This window comes from Desmodus rotundus, chromosome 4 (assembly GCF_022682495.2).
Source record: "Desmodus rotundus isolate HL8 chromosome 4, HLdesRot8A.1, whole genome shotgun sequence".
Lineage (NCBI taxonomy): Eukaryota > Metazoa > Chordata > Mammalia > Chiroptera > Phyllostomidae > Desmodus > Desmodus rotundus.
In genome coordinates this window covers 32,930,373-32,949,867 of record NC_071390.1, presented here as the reverse complement: position 1 = coordinate 32,949,867, position 19,495 = coordinate 32,930,373, and the positions used below count along the sequence as shown (strand labels likewise).

Sequence of the window (19,495 nt, the reverse complement as noted above, 5' to 3'; positions counted from 1 at the left end):
AAAACACGTCCAGAGTCACAGAGACACCACCACCTATTTGAGGATGTTGAACCAGAGCCACGGAATGGTGAGTGCAAGATCTGGGAGGGAAGCAGGGGCAGGTCGATGGGCGATGGCTACCCCAGGTGCCTGACGCAGGAGGTGATGCCTGACGTATACAGGGGTGGGCAAAAGTAGGTTTCCAGTTATTCATATGGAAAATAATACAAAAATAATAATACGAGAGTAAACTGTGTTTCATGCACTCACAACTGTAAACCTACTTTTGCCCACCCCATATTATATTACTTGACAAATGAGAAAATGTTACCTAAAACAGGTTAGAGTGTTTCCCCAACGTTACTTAGCTAATCAGACAGCAAAAACAAGATCCAAGCCAGTATCTGCCACGCTGCAAAACCCAGCTCTCTTCATTCCACTGTAGAGCATTCTATCCGATGGAATTTGGATTTTTACCATAGGAAGGCACTGGAAAATGTCAAGCAGGGAGATGACATGAACAGATCTGTCCTTTAGAAAGATCTTGCTCATAGTAATGAAGAGAGAATATGAAAGGGGAATAAGTCTAAAAATGAGAAGTCCTAAAGGAATTGATGGAAAAATTCAGAAGAGGTTACGAAGGCCTGAACTGAACAGCAGCAGACAGGGATCCATGATAGTGATAAGCCAATGGATTAACTGGGATTTGCCAATCAACACATGTGGGGCCTGGAGCAACCCCTAGCTTTCCAGTGTGGGCTCTTTTTAGGGAATAAAGGTGTCTTCCGGGGACCTCAGAAATAAAGTAAAGAGCAGGGAGGATGATTTCAATCATCTCAACATGGTCACGGGACTGCTTAATGGGTGGACCTAGATTAAACTCAGCAGATATGTGGTTATTTGTCCAGTGGTCATTTTTCTACATGACAACTGAGACCAAATGGCTAAAGCTCATACCACAGAGCACATACAGACGGGAGGCAGAGACCTAGTTCAGCAGTCCGGCTGCCTCAGGAAAAGTCAGGGAACAAAATGTGCCGTTCCAAAAAAGACACGGAGCCATAATTTGCATAAAAATAATTCCTAAAATTAATTTTTCAGCACAATATAATGCCATATGTGTTCACAGTTGGAGTCAGCCTTTTATCTTCCAATGTTACTTATCTCATAAAAGCCACCTTTGGGAGAAGAAAAAAGAAAGTTGTCTTTCCAAGAACAATAAATGAAAGAAGCAAGGTGGTTGTTTTTTTTTTAACTTATCCCAAGGAAATGTTTAACAGCATTGTGGTAAGATATCAAAACAAGAAAATGCACTAGTAAATGAAAAAACCTCTTGCAAAATGCATCATAAGAGACATTTCCAGACATTTCAAACACCTACTTAGTAATAAGAATTTCAAAAGAGACATCCAATCAATAGCTGACAATTTAGGTTTACACAGGCATGGAGATTCCTACACTGGGACCAAGTAAAAGAATAATGTATTCTTTTATTTAAACTTGAAAGCATTTAAAGTATTAGATGAGTTATTGTACTGAGCCTTTAAGATGTAACAAAATGTTACATCTTCTAAGATTTTTAAGTGAGAAATTTTACTGCAATTCCTTCTCTAAAAATGACTGGCTTAAATAACAATTCTTTTATCCCTTTAAAACTATAATTAAAGTCTAATTACCAAAAAAAATCATTATTGTACTGCACTAATTCAAGATAATCACTGGGGAAGCCGATTCAATCACCAAATCTTGACCATTAGAACCTGTGCAAACAGAACACCAACAGTGTGCCAAGGCCACCTTTCGAGTCCTGCGATGGAATGCAAAGAACTAGCACTTGGGCGGGACCTGCTCGCCCACTGCTGATCTGCACCGGCTACCTGAACCCGATTTAAAAGCAGGCCTTTACAAAAGTGTTTCTAATTTACCAAGACGTTTGTTTTGTACATGGTCCTATTTATGAGTACGTTTGGGGGAGGTGGGAAGTGATAACTGATATTTTGAACTTTAATCCCAGCTTATTTCCAGACACAAACAGCCAGTTGGTCATATTTGTCTTTTAAGGCCATATGGTTGAGGCAGGATTTCTCCAACTTTTAGTCTCAGAACTTCTTTATACTGTCAAAAAATTATTGAAAATCTCAGAAAGCTTTTGCTTATATGGGCTGATTTTTATTTCATTTGACCTGAAAACGGAGAAATTTTTAAAATATTCACTTGAAAATAATAAATTTATTACATATTAAATATATTTTTTATAAAATTAACTAAATACATTTTAAAACACAAAATTTAAATAATACTGCAATGAACGTACAATGTTTATGCTCTTTTGAATTAGTGTTTTGGGTTTCTTCAGATAAATTCCCATAAGTGGAATCACTGGGTCACAAGGCAATTTCATTTTTAATTTTTTGAGGTGACTCCATGCTGCTTTCCACAGTGGCTGTACCAGTCTGCATTCCTACCCACAATGCAAAAGGGTTCGCCTTTCTCCACATCCTCACCAGTACTTATTGTTTGTTGATTTATTGATGACAGCCATTCTGACAGGTGTGAGATGGTATCTCACTGAAGTTTTAATTTGCATCTCTCTGATGATTAGTGATGTTGAGCATTTTTTCATATGTCTATTGGCCATCTGTGTGCCCTCTTTGGCAAAGTGTCTATTTAGGTCCTTTACTGATTTTTTTAATTGGATTGTTTGTTTTTTGGTGTTGAGCTTTATAAATTCTTTATAAATTTTAAATATTAACCCCTTATAAGATGTATTCGCAAATACATTTTCCCATTCATAGGTTATCTTTTGGAAGCAGCCCAAATTTTCATCAGTAGATGAGTGGATATAACAACTATGGGACATTTACACAATGGAATACTACTCGGCCATAAAAAAAAAAAGAAAAAAAATGAAAAATTTTACCCTTTGCAACAGCAAGGATGGACCTAGAGAACATTACGCTAAGTGACATAAGCCAGTCAGAGAAAGACAAATGCCATATGATTTCACTCATATGTGGAATCTAATGAATAAACTGAACTCACAAGCAAAATAGAGACAGATTCATAGGTAGAGAGAAAGCTGACATCTCGATAGGGGTGGGGCAGTTAGTGGATGGAGGGATTGAGCAAAAAAGGAAAAAAGAGAAGGAACTCATGAGCATGGGAAACATGTGGAGATTGTGGGGCATGGATATAAGGGGAATGAATGGCAATGGAAAAAAATACAATAAAAATAAATTTTAAAAATAAAAATACACATTTGAATAAGAACCATGCCATTATTTTACACTTTTTGGAAACCTAGTTGATTCATAGCCCAATAGCAGACAGCTGCATTCTCTGATTCTGCATTTAATCTTCTGCTATATTATGTGGCTTCTAGAAAGCTCCACTGCATACTCATGAGAGAATGAGACAGAGACAAATAACATGATCGTGTTATAAGGAAAACAGTTCTGACCTCAAGGAGCACTTGAAAGGTCCCTACACTACACTTCGAGAATACTGCTTTAAGAATACTTGTATTATTTTGCAGAAAATAGGAAGAAATTTTCAGTTTACTGCAATGATTTTTCATATATCTATTATATCTGTTAAAGTATACGAATCTTTCCATTTAGTCTGTTGTATATCGAATGATTATAATTACAAGAATGCCATTAACTTCCTTCTAAGCCTGGTCTAGCTAACAGAATGCTCCTATCTCCACACTCTGACCTCTTTTATTTTTGGGGGGGGGCAACCAATGTACATTTTTTTATTTCAAAAATTATTTTAAGTGTTTTTTAATCCCACAACTTTTCAGTTTTTATTCTAACATTTGCACCAAAGTTTTATAGTTATATCAAGTGAACTCTCACAGATATAGAAATACCGTTTTCTGACCACCAGCTACCTTCAATCTTTTACATCTCATGGCGCACATAAACTAATTAGTGAAATTCGGCTGTTCACCAAAAATATACTACATTTTTTGCCAATCTGACAAAAAATATAGGTATAGTTTTGTTTTTTATTTTTTGTTTTGTTCTGTTTTGTATTGTTGTTTAAGTACAGCTGTCTCACTCCCCCCCACCCCAGCTATCCCCACCTGCCACGCTCAGTCCTGCCCCCCTTTGACTTTGTCCAGGTGTCCTTTATGCATGACCTCTGAACTGAGCTTGGCAGACTTGCTTATTCGTTGTCACTGACTTCACATCTCCAACGAGATGTCTAATAGGCATCTAAACTTCTCACTGTCAGAAATGAACCCTCGGTTTACTTCCTTAAACATGAATTGCTCTCACTTTTTCCTTTCACACTGGCACCACAAATCACTCAACTACTTAAATCAAAAGCCTAAAAGTCATTTCCAACTTCTGTTTCTTTGACCCCCATATCACATCTATGAGCTGCCAAAACACACCATCTTTCTCTAGTCTCCTACGCTACCATCCTCACCCAACCCCACATTGTATTTTGCTTGAATTACACCCCTAACCTCCCAACTGATATCCCTATTTCCCACAGAACTTTACTTTTCTAGCCTTTGATAATTAGTGTAATTAATTTATCTATTTATGAAACATAAATCAGATTATGTCCCATCTCAACCTAAATTCTTGCAATTTTATCTGAATTTCTTGGAATAAAAAAATAAATTATGTATAGGGCCCTACGTGTAGCCTTGGCTCTGCCAACCTCTCCAACCTTAGCTCATGCCACTGCCTTCTTTCTGTCTCTTTAACACTCCAAGCTTTCCCCACCTTACAGATTTTCCACTTGCTGTTGTCCACATCTGGAATCCACACTTTTGTGTGTCTGGCTCCTTCTTGTCATTTACATCTCAATTCAGATGTTGCCCACTCAGATTAGCCTTCTCTGACCCACCAATCACTGCCAGACCCACCTCCATGATTCTCTCTTGCATCACCCAGTTTTATCTAGTTTATTCATAGATATTTTACTATGTGAAAGTATTGGACTTATTCATGTTCTTTGTCCTTTTCTCCTACCACCATCACCAGAATGTAAGCTCTAAAGGAGAAGGGACTGCATGTGACTTGTTCACTATTGTATCCTCCATGTCCACTGAGACATAATGTCAGCAATGAGGAGGTATTTTAGGAATTGAATTGTAGGAATAAATAAATAATCAAACAAATTAATAAATGAATCATAGTAGAGACAATGTATTTCAAAAATAACTTCATTAAATACTTCTTTGCTATTCTCAATTACCAAGAGAAATATAAAGAATTTCATGTATTCATGGACTATGGCAGTCAAATCCACACTCTGCTTCACTGCTGACGCCTTTCTACTTTTGTACGAACACACCGTAGAGAGGGGGAGAAAAGCAGAGCAGTTCAGCGAGGCCCCGCTCTGCATAGATGTGACCTAATTAATCCTCAACAAAAGAAAAATCTGCTGGATGTTTTTCTTATTTCATTTGCCTTTCACCTTTAGATCTGATGTAATAAATAAAAACTTAAACTTGTAGGATTAAATGAAAAGAAATTTCAAGACTTCCCAAAAAAGTCATCTTAATTTTTTTAAGAGAATGGCATGCAACATGGTGCTCAAAAGAAAATCTATAAACCAAGGTTTTTTCTTTGCAGATTAATCTTTAATTCACTTGACAGCCTTATCATTGATACTTATGATCATTGTTGTTAATCTTGGTTTTCTTGTAAATTTAAATGTAACCATTCATAGGATCCTATATATGACACTACAATCACCCCATCATCTCCTGCAACATAATCTGAGCTCTAAGAATGAATAATTTTATGTAAGTTCATAGACACACACAGATACACAGTACAAAAATATGAGTATGTATGTTTCCATCAGTGTCAACAGAAAACATTTGCACTGGAAATATTGATGCAAATTATTATAAATCTTTAAAAAATGGCTTTAATTTGAGGACATGTACCAACATTGAATAAGCCATCAGGGACAGCATAAACGTATATTAAGATTACTGCTGGAGGTATTAAGTAGTCTAAAACTTTATAAAAATTAATGTAATAGTATAGTAGTATAATGATGCTCAGTGAACATGATCCAAATGTAAAATATAACACTTAATTATGGTCCAGCCATAAAAATTAAAAAATTATACATTTGATAAATATGTATGTGACTTTCAGTGAAAGTTATAACAGACTAATTAATTAAATTGCTCTGGAAACAAATGTTCACTTCTTTCTTTTTACCACTGGGAAATACATAATCTGTTTTAAAAAGTTTTTGAAGAAAAATTTAGAATACATTGGCTATTAATTATGATTTTATGTAAAGCTTTAGTTTCCTCTGTAAATAGATCATTATGTACCATATTTTTTGGACTATAAGATGCACTTTTCTCCCCCAAATTTGGGAGGAAAATGGGGGTGTGTCTTACACTCCGAATGTAGCTTACCTGGCTCGCTGGGTATGGGGGGGGGCGGTGGTGGAGCAGGGTAATGGGAGGCAGGAGCAGGACCATAGGGCCACATTTTTTGCTTCAAAATTTTTTTCCTATTTTCCTTCTCTAAAACCTAGGTGTGTTTTATGATCTGGTGAGTCATATAGTCCAAAAAATACAGTATTTGTGAAATGGAAAACCACTTGTCACAAAAGTTTGACCAACTTTACTAGGTGCTTTTTCTAATATGATGTTGCTATTGATAAATGAACAGATTAACCTAATTTGCTTTCATATTAAAAAGTATACAGAGTAACAACTGTTCTTAAGTTACACAAAATAGCAAACAGCCAAGAGAAATCACATAATCTGGTTTTAAAAGTATTTGCTCTCATTATACTTATGAATAACTATAAAGAAGTTTTCTGATGTACAGAAAGCAATTCACTTTAGTCATGTTGGGCAAATTAGGCAGGAAAACGGTACTAAATAAAGTATTAATGTAAATATACTTAATGTTAATTCCTTGATATGTTAATATGCATGAAATGTGAATTCTCAGGAATTGGTTTTATGGCCATTTTAAGTCATCTATCATAATTCAAAAATCTCTGTGTACGACTTCAGGAGCTTTAGTACAAAAACATTTTTGTTTTCATCAGAAAGTTTACAGAAGGGCCTAAGTATAGCAATCGGACTCACACTGCAGCCTGCCAAATCTCCAGGAGTTAAATCCAGATAGAGTGTGTGCAATTACAGGCTGTGTTTCTCAACTGCAGAGTCAGGGGAGAATTCCAACAAGGACTCCAGACATCTATCTGCGGTTCTCCGGGTGGGGGTGGGGCGGGCTGTTGCCATGGGCCGTTGCCATGGTAGACACACCACACAGCTTCACTGTGCTGGGAACTAGCTCCAATCTGCCCCTGCCCTTTTTGAAAGTGTGCCAAAACAATTACTAACCTTTCAAGGAGTTTTCATTAGAGGGATGGATATTAAAAGCATTAGTCTACCCAGCCTTCCACCAAAATCATTGGAAATCTTGTTGAAGTCCCTAAAGAAATCCATCTATGTGTTTTGAAAATGAATCCACAATTTTACAATCCTGTTTAATGTTCAGCATGCAAACCGTTCAAGTGATCCGAGTGATAATGGCTGAAGTAAATTTTACCTCATTAGCAAGAAATCAATGTGGTATCACACAATTGCCAAAAAGGTACTAATTCACGGTTTCTTTTCATTTTTCAGCTCTGCTGTTTATATTTTTTAATTTTTACCAAATATGTATTTTAAACTTCCAAATTTGGCATTCTCTCAAAATTAAAGAATATAGAAATTGATTTTTTTAGCAAAATGAATCTCATATAGATACAATTTATAACTGTTAAACAGTAATAGTAAGGAAAAATGTAGGTGTATCCTTGTGCATTTTTAACATAACCCACAACCTGCTTTCCCAATTTCAGATTAATTTTTTTAGAAAACTGATGTCTTTTCAAATACCCTCTCAGATAAAAAGCACGCCAAGTTGTAATTATTTTAGCTGTCGGGAGTCTTCAGTAATACAAAAGCCACAATATTCAGCTTCTCAACGTGGTACATTCAGTCCCACCACTAATGATTTAGAAAGGGAATGGAGAACTATACATTAGGAGAACCACACGTAGTAAGGCTGTATTTGACCAAATTAAACAAGGACTTAAGCAGCCTGATAAGAATACTACCCTTCAAAATATGTCAGTTTTTCAAGAATGATGTTCTTGACCAATACATCGTGTTAATTTGTCTTGAATTGTACAACAAATGGTACATATATATATATATATATATCTTTACATATTTTAGCCAAAAAGGTATTGTTCATCTTAATCACCCACCTCTATTCATCAAATCTGTCACTAAATGATGATTATTTCCAAATCTACCCTCACAGAAAAAAGAAATTGCTACTATCAAGCACATTCAAAAACAAATTTACTGTCCCCTGAGGATAATTTATAAAGAATTCTTAAAACATTTTGGGAAGAAAATATATCGCCTTTTCAAAGGACAAACCACTTTGAAAAGAACCACTCTCTTTCAGATTACAAATGTGGAAACATTCCTTGATTGATAATACCCAACATACCTAACTGATGCATGGGGACGGACACACACACACACATACACAGAGGCATGCAAAACACTGCCTTCCAGAATTTCTTACAGATGCAAAAAGCACAAATTAAGAAGAAGACAGATATACTTGACCACACTGAAATCACTAACTTCTGTCCAGCAGAAGATATCACAAAGGAGTCAAAAGATGGGAGAAGGTTTGTGAAACACATGTAATTGCCAAGGATTAAGCTCCAAAATGTGTAAAGTCAACCAACCAGCCAACAGAAAAGTGGGTGGGAGAATACCATGGACACTTCACAGAAGCAGCACAAACAGCACACAATCATATAAAAAGGTGCTCAGTATCATTAGTACTCAGAAGCAAAATAACTGGAAAATAGAGGGTCCAGCGGAAGTAAGGCCTGCTTGAGTGTGTTTGGTAGGGTTATAATATAGGTGTAATAATTTATAGCTTTAATTTGAATATTTCACCTAAAACGTCATATGGTGTGCTTGAGTGTGATATTATGTTACAGAATTACATGCTTATGACTTTTGTAACAAAAAATTTTGTAATAAAAAAGGGTGTTACTTGTACCAGACCCCATATAATCAATAGTAGAAAGGATAAATACAGTAGGATATATACAGAACATAATATTGAACAGCAAAAGTTAAGTAGCAGAAAAACGCATGTAGTCTTAATTTGTTTTATATAACATAAAGCACAAAAACTTTTAAAAGTAAGCATGCACATTCCATAGAGGGGCAGGTCTTGAAGAGGAAACCTTTGGAAGGCTGGGTTCTCATAAGCAAGACTGGGTTCTCATAAGCTAACTTGAAGGACATCCGTTCACAGACGGACACGCAGAATCTTGGAGTTTGGAGAAGGGATCGAGGATTCGTTGAAAGTCAGCACAGGGAATCCCTCCTCCACCCACACAAAGTTTCTCCACGCAGGTGCTGTGAAGTCACTGCTAGAACGCCTCCCGAGATGGGGTCTTGCCATCACATCAGACTACACATTTCACTTTTGCAACATTAATTAGAAAACCATTAATTCAAAAGTCTTCTTCCCTGTGACTCGCATTTCTTCTTCGGTCCTCTAAATTCATAAGAAATAGTTGCCTTTTCATGTGACAATCTTTCAGCATTTAAAAACAGACTTTCCTCCTAAAACTTCCATCTCTACGTGAAACAATGTCAATTAAAAAAATATATATGTGTTATGCTACCTAGACCGGCTCAAGTATATTAAATATTTTTTGAAGACCGGTACCCCAAAATAAATATGATACCCCACATGTCCTCTAAATATCTGTTCCCTGTTTTTGCCATTAACTCCGTAACTGAAATATATTTTAATATTCACATTTAATACTTCTAGTCTCTTTGCTTATGATAATTTTTCATAAATAGATGTCTATTTTGTCTTTGTATGAACAGTATATAAGCTCGCTCTTTAACATTACCATTATAAGCTCAGTTCTATAAAGGAACTGAAAAAATAAGTTTAAGTTCATTGATATTTCACCCATTCTAAAAATAGCTCTTAGATTAACATGAAAGACTTAAGGTCAAAAGGCAACACCTAATTTGTGTGAATAAAACATGTTAAATTTACTGAGAGAGCTAATTTATATGAAAATGCATTCCATCTCCTCATACTCTCAGGTAGTGTTTTGAATGCCAACTGACGCAGTGAGGTTCATCATTATGTTCAATTTTATATAAAATCCTTGTTTGAATGTCAGCTTTCAGTACATGATTTAATTACATAAAGACAGTAAAAATGTTTCAGGGGGCGGGAGGAATGCAAGTTCCATCATGAATTTGTGCATGTTTACTGTCAATGGTGACCAGCATGATTCATGTCCAGGTTGCAGAATAGAAAGTGGCAGACATCAGCATAACAGGCAGACCTGGTGCCAACCAGCTGGCTGGAAAAAGAGGCAGATGACCAGCCTTCAGAAGACAGAAGTGAACTCTCAGTGCAGGAACAACGGGAACGTGGGGCTGGCCCCAGAGTTGATGTAAACAATCACAGATCACTTAGCGCACAAAAGTCCTATCAAAATAACCATTGTGTGATGAGCTGAAAGAATTGTTCCTTCTGTAAAAATATTTTATTTTAAACCTGTGAGGAAAAACACAATCAATGCTATTGATTGTAGACAGGAGAAGTAGGGCCTTCAAGGTGCACAGCAGAGTTTTGTCCAGAGGTGGACCAAGATTCAACCAAATCACAACGATTTCTCAATAAGAAAAAGGGAACTTATAATAAGAGGAAAGGATTAGATGGGAGGCAATCTATGGAAAGGTCAGTAAGCAGTTTCATGTTTAAAGGATGTGGAAAAGCCTTGAAGGTACTTATAGGAAATGTCTGGTTAATTTCTTTGTCAACTATTGCGATTCAAGTTTTATTATTTTCTTGCTAATTATCAAACTATTTTGTAATCTTATGGATTAATGCTGTGCATCTGGTTCCCAAAACTGGGATCTCCATACAGACATGTACGACAGTACTTGTAATCCAAATACTTTGAAAGTTAACATGAAATGTGCGAACCCTGGCGCCCAACGGCCGAGATTTTCACCACAACCGTCCTGTGTGTACGACCTTGTCCGAGTTACTTAATTATCCGCACCCATACCAGGTTTTCATCTATTAACATGTAGACAATACAACACTTACCCCTTAAACTTGTTGTGAGGACTAAGATTTTAATCCCCATAAAGTGATTAATCAGTGCCTGGCATATGTAAGCACTTAAAAAAAGCTATTATTGATAACAACCATTTCTTAAAAAAATACAATTTTATTTAAAAGTTTAACATAAAAGAGCCGATGGTCAGAGACACTTGCCACGTATAGAAAATAAAAAGTAATCTAGCTGTTTCCACCATGAAAGATCACAGAAAACGCACAAAACCAGTATCTCTGAGCAAATCTACAGATTAATAGATATGAATTAGACATTTTTCAAAATGAAAATTAGAGTAATTTCCCAAAGATGTTTTATTCACATCACCAATTCTGAATCACCAAATCAGAATTTGTTTTAGTTTGGATGATAGCAGAATGAAGTTTATCTTTTTGATTAAAAACATGTAGAGCAAGAATCTAAGGATGTCAATAAATGTTATATCATAATTAAGGCCAATGTCTATTTGTTTAAGACAATAAATTCTGTTCAAGTATTTTTAAGAGCCATTTATATATTTGAAAGCATAATTAAAATGTAAACAGAGACTTAACAACTTATTTATACTGCTGCCTTAAAAAACTAATACCAAATAATTCTGATTAAAACTTGAAACTGAAACTTCTATTAGCCAGCAATTAAGTATCTGGAAGTCATACAAGTCATTTTGCTTGAAAATACATAGTTACATATTTACACTATCTCCAGATATTTTCCCCATTCATCCTAATCAGTGAAGTCTTACCATATGACTAATCTCTTTTGTTAAAATGATGAGAAACTTCGGCATTTATGTGTGCAGTAATACTGGGAACAATGCCCAGGCTAAATTAAAAATCACTTAAGGCACATGTTAACAAGCATCTTATGAAAAACACTTCCTTTAACTGGAGAGATACAGGAAAAAATTGGACAAGTTTTACGTGTGAACTCCTTAGGTATTTTTCTGAATGTCTTCACAATAAGCAAGTGCGGGAAAGGTCCTCTATATCCTATTCATTCATTGTTGCCATGGTATACCCCTTATAAATATTAATATTCACAGATGAAAAAGAATCCACCTATAATAAGGACATTGCTATCTAAATTTTGAGAAGACTGAATGTGTTGATAAAAAAGTAATTAAACAATGAAACATTTCCTCAATTAAAACTTATAAAAATGTAAATGACAGCGTTTTGATTTTTTAAAATTATTTTGACATAAGGCTATTAGCACGAGATCAGCCAAAGTTATATTGAACTAGTTAGAATTATAGCTTGGGGTCAGATTAGCAGCAATTTATAAGATTATGGCCACTGTAGTGACTTTTAACTGATAGGCAATCAACAATCATTATCTCAGGTTTCTTTTTTCCCCACAAAAGAAGAACATGTCATTATAAATTTCAAGTTAGAAATACACATTATGAAAATCTACCTAAGCATAAAATGTATTTATATAGTGTGTGTTTTGGTTTTCTTCAAACGGTTTCTTAGCATGTCTGAGATTTACGAAAATAAGCTATCATTCTTATTAATTAGGCAGCTAAAATACCATGCAGCCTTTATACTTTGTCTCTATCACACATTCATAGAACACTGAAAACATGGCATTCTCTTTTTATGGAAGCATCATGGCAGAAAACTTAATCATATACTGAAAGTTAAAGGTAGAGTTAAAGACAATGTGTTATCTGACCAAACACACCTCGAACAGACTTGAGCTTCGACTGAAGCTTTATGGGCGTGCTCAGAGGTCTGACAATGTATGGTCTTATTCAGTGCGATAAATAGCATTTCTCCCTTTCACATTATCATACTTTCCTGGTGCCTGCAAAAATATGAGATTCTCCTATTAATATTCTAAACCCAAGCACTTCATACAATTAGTAACTAAGTGGCGTTCCACCTCTTTTCAAACGGTTTCTCAACAAAAAAAGGGAAAAATGAAATTGCCTCACATCGTCTGTGTGCAAGCTGATAAGACGAAAAGGAAATACTTGGCTTTCAAAGGAGCAGGGTTAGAAACCATACCTTCCATGACATACACCAGCGAGCCCACATCTCCTTCTTTGATGATGCAACTGTCTTTGCCGTACTCCACTGGGTACATACAATCCACAATCTCCTGGATCTGCGACAGCTCCAAGTTCTTCATAAAGTCATTGTCAAGGATGGCTTCCTTGATGAGATCCTTGGACCTAGGGCAAGAAAGGGAGGACTTACTGGTGCTTTCAGAGTTTCTGAGGGTTAGCACAGCCATACAGTACAGTGTCCCAGCACGCTACAAACAGATTTTCTTGTGAGGAATCCAACAATTTTCTGAAAGATCTGAGATCACAGTAATTCCATGGCTTCAGGAAAGGCACTGAGAAATTTTCCTTTCGGTAAAGTATCATTTAATGAATATGTGACTAACAAGCAAAATCATACAATTCCATTTTGCTGTAGAATTTTTCTTCAGCAAAAAAGATGGTGAAATATCTAAGGGACATTTTAAACCGAAGACTGCAACTTAGTTTAAGAATAAATATAAACAAAATACAACATTTTATAGAACACTATTATTACTGTGTTTCTATGTTATAAAAGAGTATCAGGATGCATTATGCCTCCTCTACTAGACTGTGCTCCACGAAGGGAGGTATCATTTTCAGTTGTTTGTTTTCTTCACTCTATGCCCAGTATCTATCTACCCCAATACTAGTTAGAGTACAGGTGTTGGGAAAAAAAAAAAAGGTTAAGAATCAGATTCCTAATTAGTTGTTTGAAACAACTGGTAGAAATGTAACAGTTTTTACCCATTTCACATCCTTCTGTAGAGAATATGTATTTATTTAAGCAACTAAATTGAGGTACCTCAACAGATAAAACTCTACTGAACAAGATGTTTCAAACACAAGTTAGACACGGGATTAAATGGGCAGTCAGGGCAGAAATATTTGCAAATTCTATAATTGGGATTCAGTGTTTAGCAGGAAAGTTTTGTAGAACTTAAAAGATGGTGATAATTTGATTCACCTAGATAAGAAGCTCCAAATGGCTTCCTAAGAATACAAAATATCAGAAGATCACGTAGTCAGAATACTGTCAGAGAAGTCAGAAACTGGATACAATGAAAGCAGAGACTTAGTAACATGGAGGGGAAGCAACACATTTGGGATTTTATATTAAAAGTCTAAACTTGAAACGCATTTGACTGTAAGCAATATATAGACTGCAATATATAGATCATGTATCATAGAAACCTACACTTGGAACCTATATGATCCTATTAACCAATGTCACCCCAATACATTTAATAAAAAACTCAAAAATGAAAACAATTACAATGTATCAATATGGAAAATAGGTGTAGAATGGACTGTTATAATGCAAATAAAATTATGTTTATAAAGAGTGTTAATGGTATGGGGAAATTCTTGTATATTTTTAAAGTACAAATGCAGAACACATAACTATTTTAGAATAAGAAAGCAGGCATGTGATGGTGTAAAGAAAATAATTTTGAAGTTACCGCATGTATGCAGGACCCAATCTGAGCCTTGCCCCCTATCACACCTTGACCAGGTTGTCCTACTTTTCTGAATTTCCATTTCATCACGTGTCCAATGGTATTTTATGAATTACCAACCTAGCAGAACTACGTGGGAGGGCCAGTGAAAATGCAGTTACTTTCAGGAAACGTTGGGTGGTAAAGCTGGTGGTAGTAGTGACTGCAGCAGTAGTAGTAGGAAGGGGAGGATTGGAATAGACAATTATGACTTGAAACAGTATCAGAAGAAAATAAGACACTGTCATTTGGTTTCAGTTGCCTTTGGTGACAGAATTATATTATTTTTCTTTCTCCTTTTCTCTATAAAATTTTCTAGAATGAGAATTCTTTTTATATTGATTTTTTTAAATTTTAAAGGTAGTTTATGAAAAATAATCATGCTATTAGGAAAAATAAAAAGTTATTGCTCATTTGAATAATTATTTAGATATAGATATTTAATACTGGTTGACTGTTATTGGTATAGTCAATATTGTTTTTTAAATAGATTCTCTTTCATATGGCCTGCATTTAAATACTCTCAGGAATTTTCACCCTAATAAAGAGAAGGTAATGGATGGCCAGTGATTAAAGGCTTCGGAACAGGCTCTATTTAAAAAGCCTATTTGTAAAATCTTTACCTTAGTTTAATGGGGCTATTTAGCTGTATTTTTTTAAAATCTGGATTGCCAAGACTTTATTTTTCCTAAGGTAAAGTATTGATTTTCTTTTTTTTTAAGATTTTATTTATTTATTTTCTTAGAGAGTGGGGGAGGGAGGGAGAATGAGAGGGAGAGAAACATCAATGTGTGGTTGCCTCCCACAAACCCCCTCCCAACCTGGCTGGCAACCCAGGCATGTGCCCTGACTGGGAATTGAACCAGCAACCCTTTGTTTCGCAGGCCTGCTCTCAATCCACTGAGCTACACCAGCTGGGTGTATTGATTTTCTTGAGTCTTCAACACCAGACATAAAACTTTGTCCCCATCTATGATTTTCATGAGCTTTCCTTTCCTTTTTTCCTTCCTTCCTTCCTCCCTTTAAAATTTTAATTAAATTTAGTAGGATAAAGTTGGTTAATAAGATTACATAGGTTTCCATTTCTATGTAGATTTCTATGATACGAGATCTATACATTGCATTGTGTGCCCACTACCCAAGTCAAATCACTTTCCATCACCATATATTTGGCCCCCTTTACCCACACCCCCTTTCCTCTGGTAACCACCATACTATTGTCCATGTCTATGAGTTTGAGTTTCAGTTTATATCCCACATATGAATAAAATCGTATGGTTTTCAGCTTTCTGACTGATTTCACCTATCACGATACTCTCGAGATCCTAATTATCCTCACCATTCCTGACCTCAACAACATCAGTAATGCCTTCAGAGGGACTCATTTATTGTTCTAGGATTATTTTTTCCAAATGCCAGAACTTATTTTATTTGCACAAAATTAATTTCAATCAAATTCATAACATTCTCTTTACTAAACTTTATTTTGTTTGGATCAGAGGATGAGGCCATCGATAGGTTCATATTGTCTAGGAAAGCAAAGATTAGGTGCTGTCAGTCTCAGGATCTGGTATGTGTAGCTGCAGGCCTCACCCTTGGGGAAATATGAATAGTGCCCCATTAAAAATATAGGCCCTAGAAATGTTGAAAGATTAGAAGTCAATCTCTCTTCCTAGGAATACTTAATTCAGTCTAAAGATGATTGAAGAAAGCCATTTCTCTAGTCTCATAAACAGTATTATTAACCCGCTTTATGAAGACACCAAAAAGACGACACCACGAGATCTAACACAATCCTTCAGAATTATCCAAATTTTCAAGTGTTTATCAAAAGTGTGGGGGTGGGGAGAGAGAAGAGAGGAATTTCAGGTTGTTTTTGCTTCTCAAATTTCATTTCAAATGGAAAACATTCAATCTCAAGTCTCTTCAAAAACAAGCTTGAGGCCTTCATATAAATACTTGTGTGTTACTTTAATACACACTGAGAAATACAGCACCTATGCCTTACCCTTTACGCCTTCAGAGAGGTATTGTCCAATAACATGTTTGCCTCTGGAATATCACAAATAGTCTCTCTCTGCCTTGACAGCCAGTCAGAAACCTTGTACCCCTGTGTAGTAACAGAGTTGTTCTAGGGAGTTGCAGTGATACTTAAAGCCATACGTTTCTGTGTAATTGTCTAATCTTTCCCATTGAAGGGCTCAAACACGTAGGTCAACTCTCGTTTGTCTCCTCTTGCTCCAATATTATAGATTATAATCAACCAACGTTTCCACCTAAATCTTCTTTGAATCTTCTTCTTTTCCTGAAGAAATAGTCTAAAACATTCACTGTACCTAAGATGGGATGCTGCACGTGAGATCAGACGAACTGCGTTACCGGCGTGGGAGTTGGGAGAGGTGCTACCACAAGTTCCAGCAGGTGGCTATCTGCTCCAACCCAGAGTATATATTCTAACCACATTTTGCAAGAAATCAGCAGTCCAACCTGGGAGGTGTGAGAAGCAAATACAAAGATTTTGATTTTGATCTTTCTTTTCTGCTTCTGTGGACACATAATCCATTAAAAAAAAACCAAAACTTTATCTTCCATGCCCCCAATTTGTGGCTTTTGAAATAAGAGTAATTTGGTTGTTTTGTGCTAGATCTATGGATTTGTCATCATGAAACTGTTAGCCTGTAAAATATTAGCTATATACAATAGTGTGCTGGTAAACTGGCACTCCAGGGAAAAGGGGGGAAAAAGCTGTGGCTTTTAGTGCTTGCCCATTTCCATGGGATAAATACTCCCGCCGCACCCAATTTCAAGCTACTAATACAGAGTCAACCTGCTTACAGAATTCCAGGAGTTGGTATGCACCTGATCCATGTAGCCGAAGCATAATGTGAGCAAACAAGGAAGGGACAGGAGAGTGGCACAAAGGTGGGCAGGAGCCAGGCCTCACAGGACCTTAAACACTGTGATAAAGAGTTTTATTCTATTCTAAAGCCTTAGGAATCCAGTGAAGGATTTTAAAAAGAGGTGTGATTTACAGATAATCTATCAGATATAAAGAGTAAATAATATAAATTTATTTTTAAATGTTACTGCATTCAAGAAGGTTTTCTGTCATGCATTTCATCAGTTAGTGGATGCTAAAAGCATAACTGACTGTTACTAAGAAATTCTTAGAGTTGAAACTCTTGGGACCTGTCTCATAAATCTTACACTGACTTGGACTCTCAGTCAACTGTTACCTATTAGGAGACAATGAAGTCTCATTGCCAATTTCAAGCTATCTCCAGAGGCTGAAAAGTTACTCTCCAATCACAGCCTCTCTTGAGATTAGCTTCCCCCTGAACACATGCCAGGCAGTAGTAAATATGCCCCAAATATCATGCCCAGAAATGTGGAAATTAATATCTGATCCCTTCATTTGACAAAGATTTCCAGGCACTTAAAAAGCTATTGTTGAAGCTATTGTATAATTACTACTAATAAAATCAGCTGAAGTCATTTAAAAGAGTAGAAAACTTCCTTAATCAACTTTTTGGCTAAAACACTCACTAAATCCCTCTGGCCCTCAGTAGTCACTTCCAGATTCGAATGTCGGGAGAAGCAGTAAACGCAGTTTCAGGATGACCTCGACCTGCAGCAGCGATTTTTCACCGGTGTGCCACAAAAAGTGTTAAAACAGGCAATACCTGACCATTTAGTTAGGGGCACTGATGTCTTTTCCCTTAAATTGTCAAGTAAGAAAAAATGACAACAGCCACCACAATAGCCATCTGGTATCAATGAATCAAAATTATACCTACTTTTGGTCAGATCAGCAAAAAATTTATTTTTGACGTGGTGCAGAATTTTAGTCATTAGTTTGTGGGAACCATGACATGGAAAGGCTGACAATCGCTGACCCACAGGACCATCTCTGAAGTTGGCAACTGCAAAGCCCAAACCCCCACTGACAGGTCATAGCTCTGTTACTCAGAAAAAGTGATTGCAAGACTCCTTAAGATTTTCTAATTCCAGGAGTTACTGCAGCAGGATAACTCCACCTATTTACTGTGAAATATTCGATTAATATCCCATAAGCAAGTCAAACTCTTGGAATAGTCCTCTGACCGCCCCAACTGTTAAACTTCTGCCTAAACAGTGGGTCCTATTTCCTGCCGAACGGCTTTCCCGAATGAACCTTGGAGGTAGTATAAGCTGGCAGAAAGCTAAGAAATAACACTCAGCCCACATTTTTTTAAAGATAAAATTTAATCCCACAAAGGGATTGGCCAATTTAGATATTTCCTCAAAACTGAAAATCAGTTTTCAACAAGTTTCAGACCATTCGCGCATCAACCGACTCTGCTATAGCTGTCTCATTCTCACGCCAAAATGCAGTCATGAACCCCAGTTGACAGTGATGTAGTATTTTTAATGTAGGATGTATTTGGTTTGCTAGCACAGCATTTTGTTTGGGATTTTTGCATTGTGTTCATCACAGATTGGTCTGTGTGTGTGTGCATGTGTGTGTTGTCCTTGCCAGGTTTTGGTATCAGGGCTATGTTGGTCTCAGAAAATGTGTTAGGAAGTACTGCCTCTTCTGCAATATTTTGGAAGAGTCTGAGAAGGATAGGTATCAAATCGTGTCTGAATGTTTATTGGAATACAGTAGTGAAGCCATCTGGTCCTGGGGAGATGTTTGATGGTTGTTCCAATTTCCTTACTGTTGATAAGTCTGTTTAGATTTTCCAATTCTTTAAATTCAGTCTAGAAAGGTTATAAGGTTATATAATTTTAGGAACTTAGCCAT

General features: G+C 36.2%; 1 protein-coding gene across 2 annotated transcripts in view; it reads right to left on the bottom strand.

Annotated features, from left to right (window-relative positions):
* PRKG1 (protein kinase cGMP-dependent 1) overlaps positions 1 to 19,495 on the bottom strand; it is a 1,161,962-nt gene that overhangs the window by 996,194 nt on the left and 146,273 nt on the right. For both annotated transcript variants that reach the window (XM_024563402.4, XM_045197730.3), the window contains exon 2: positions 13,191 to 13,357. In XM_024563402.4, the coding sequence (XP_024419170.1) occupies positions 13,191 to 13,357 (167 nt within the window). The remainder of the gene's footprint in view (positions 1 to 13,190; positions 13,358 to 19,495) is intronic.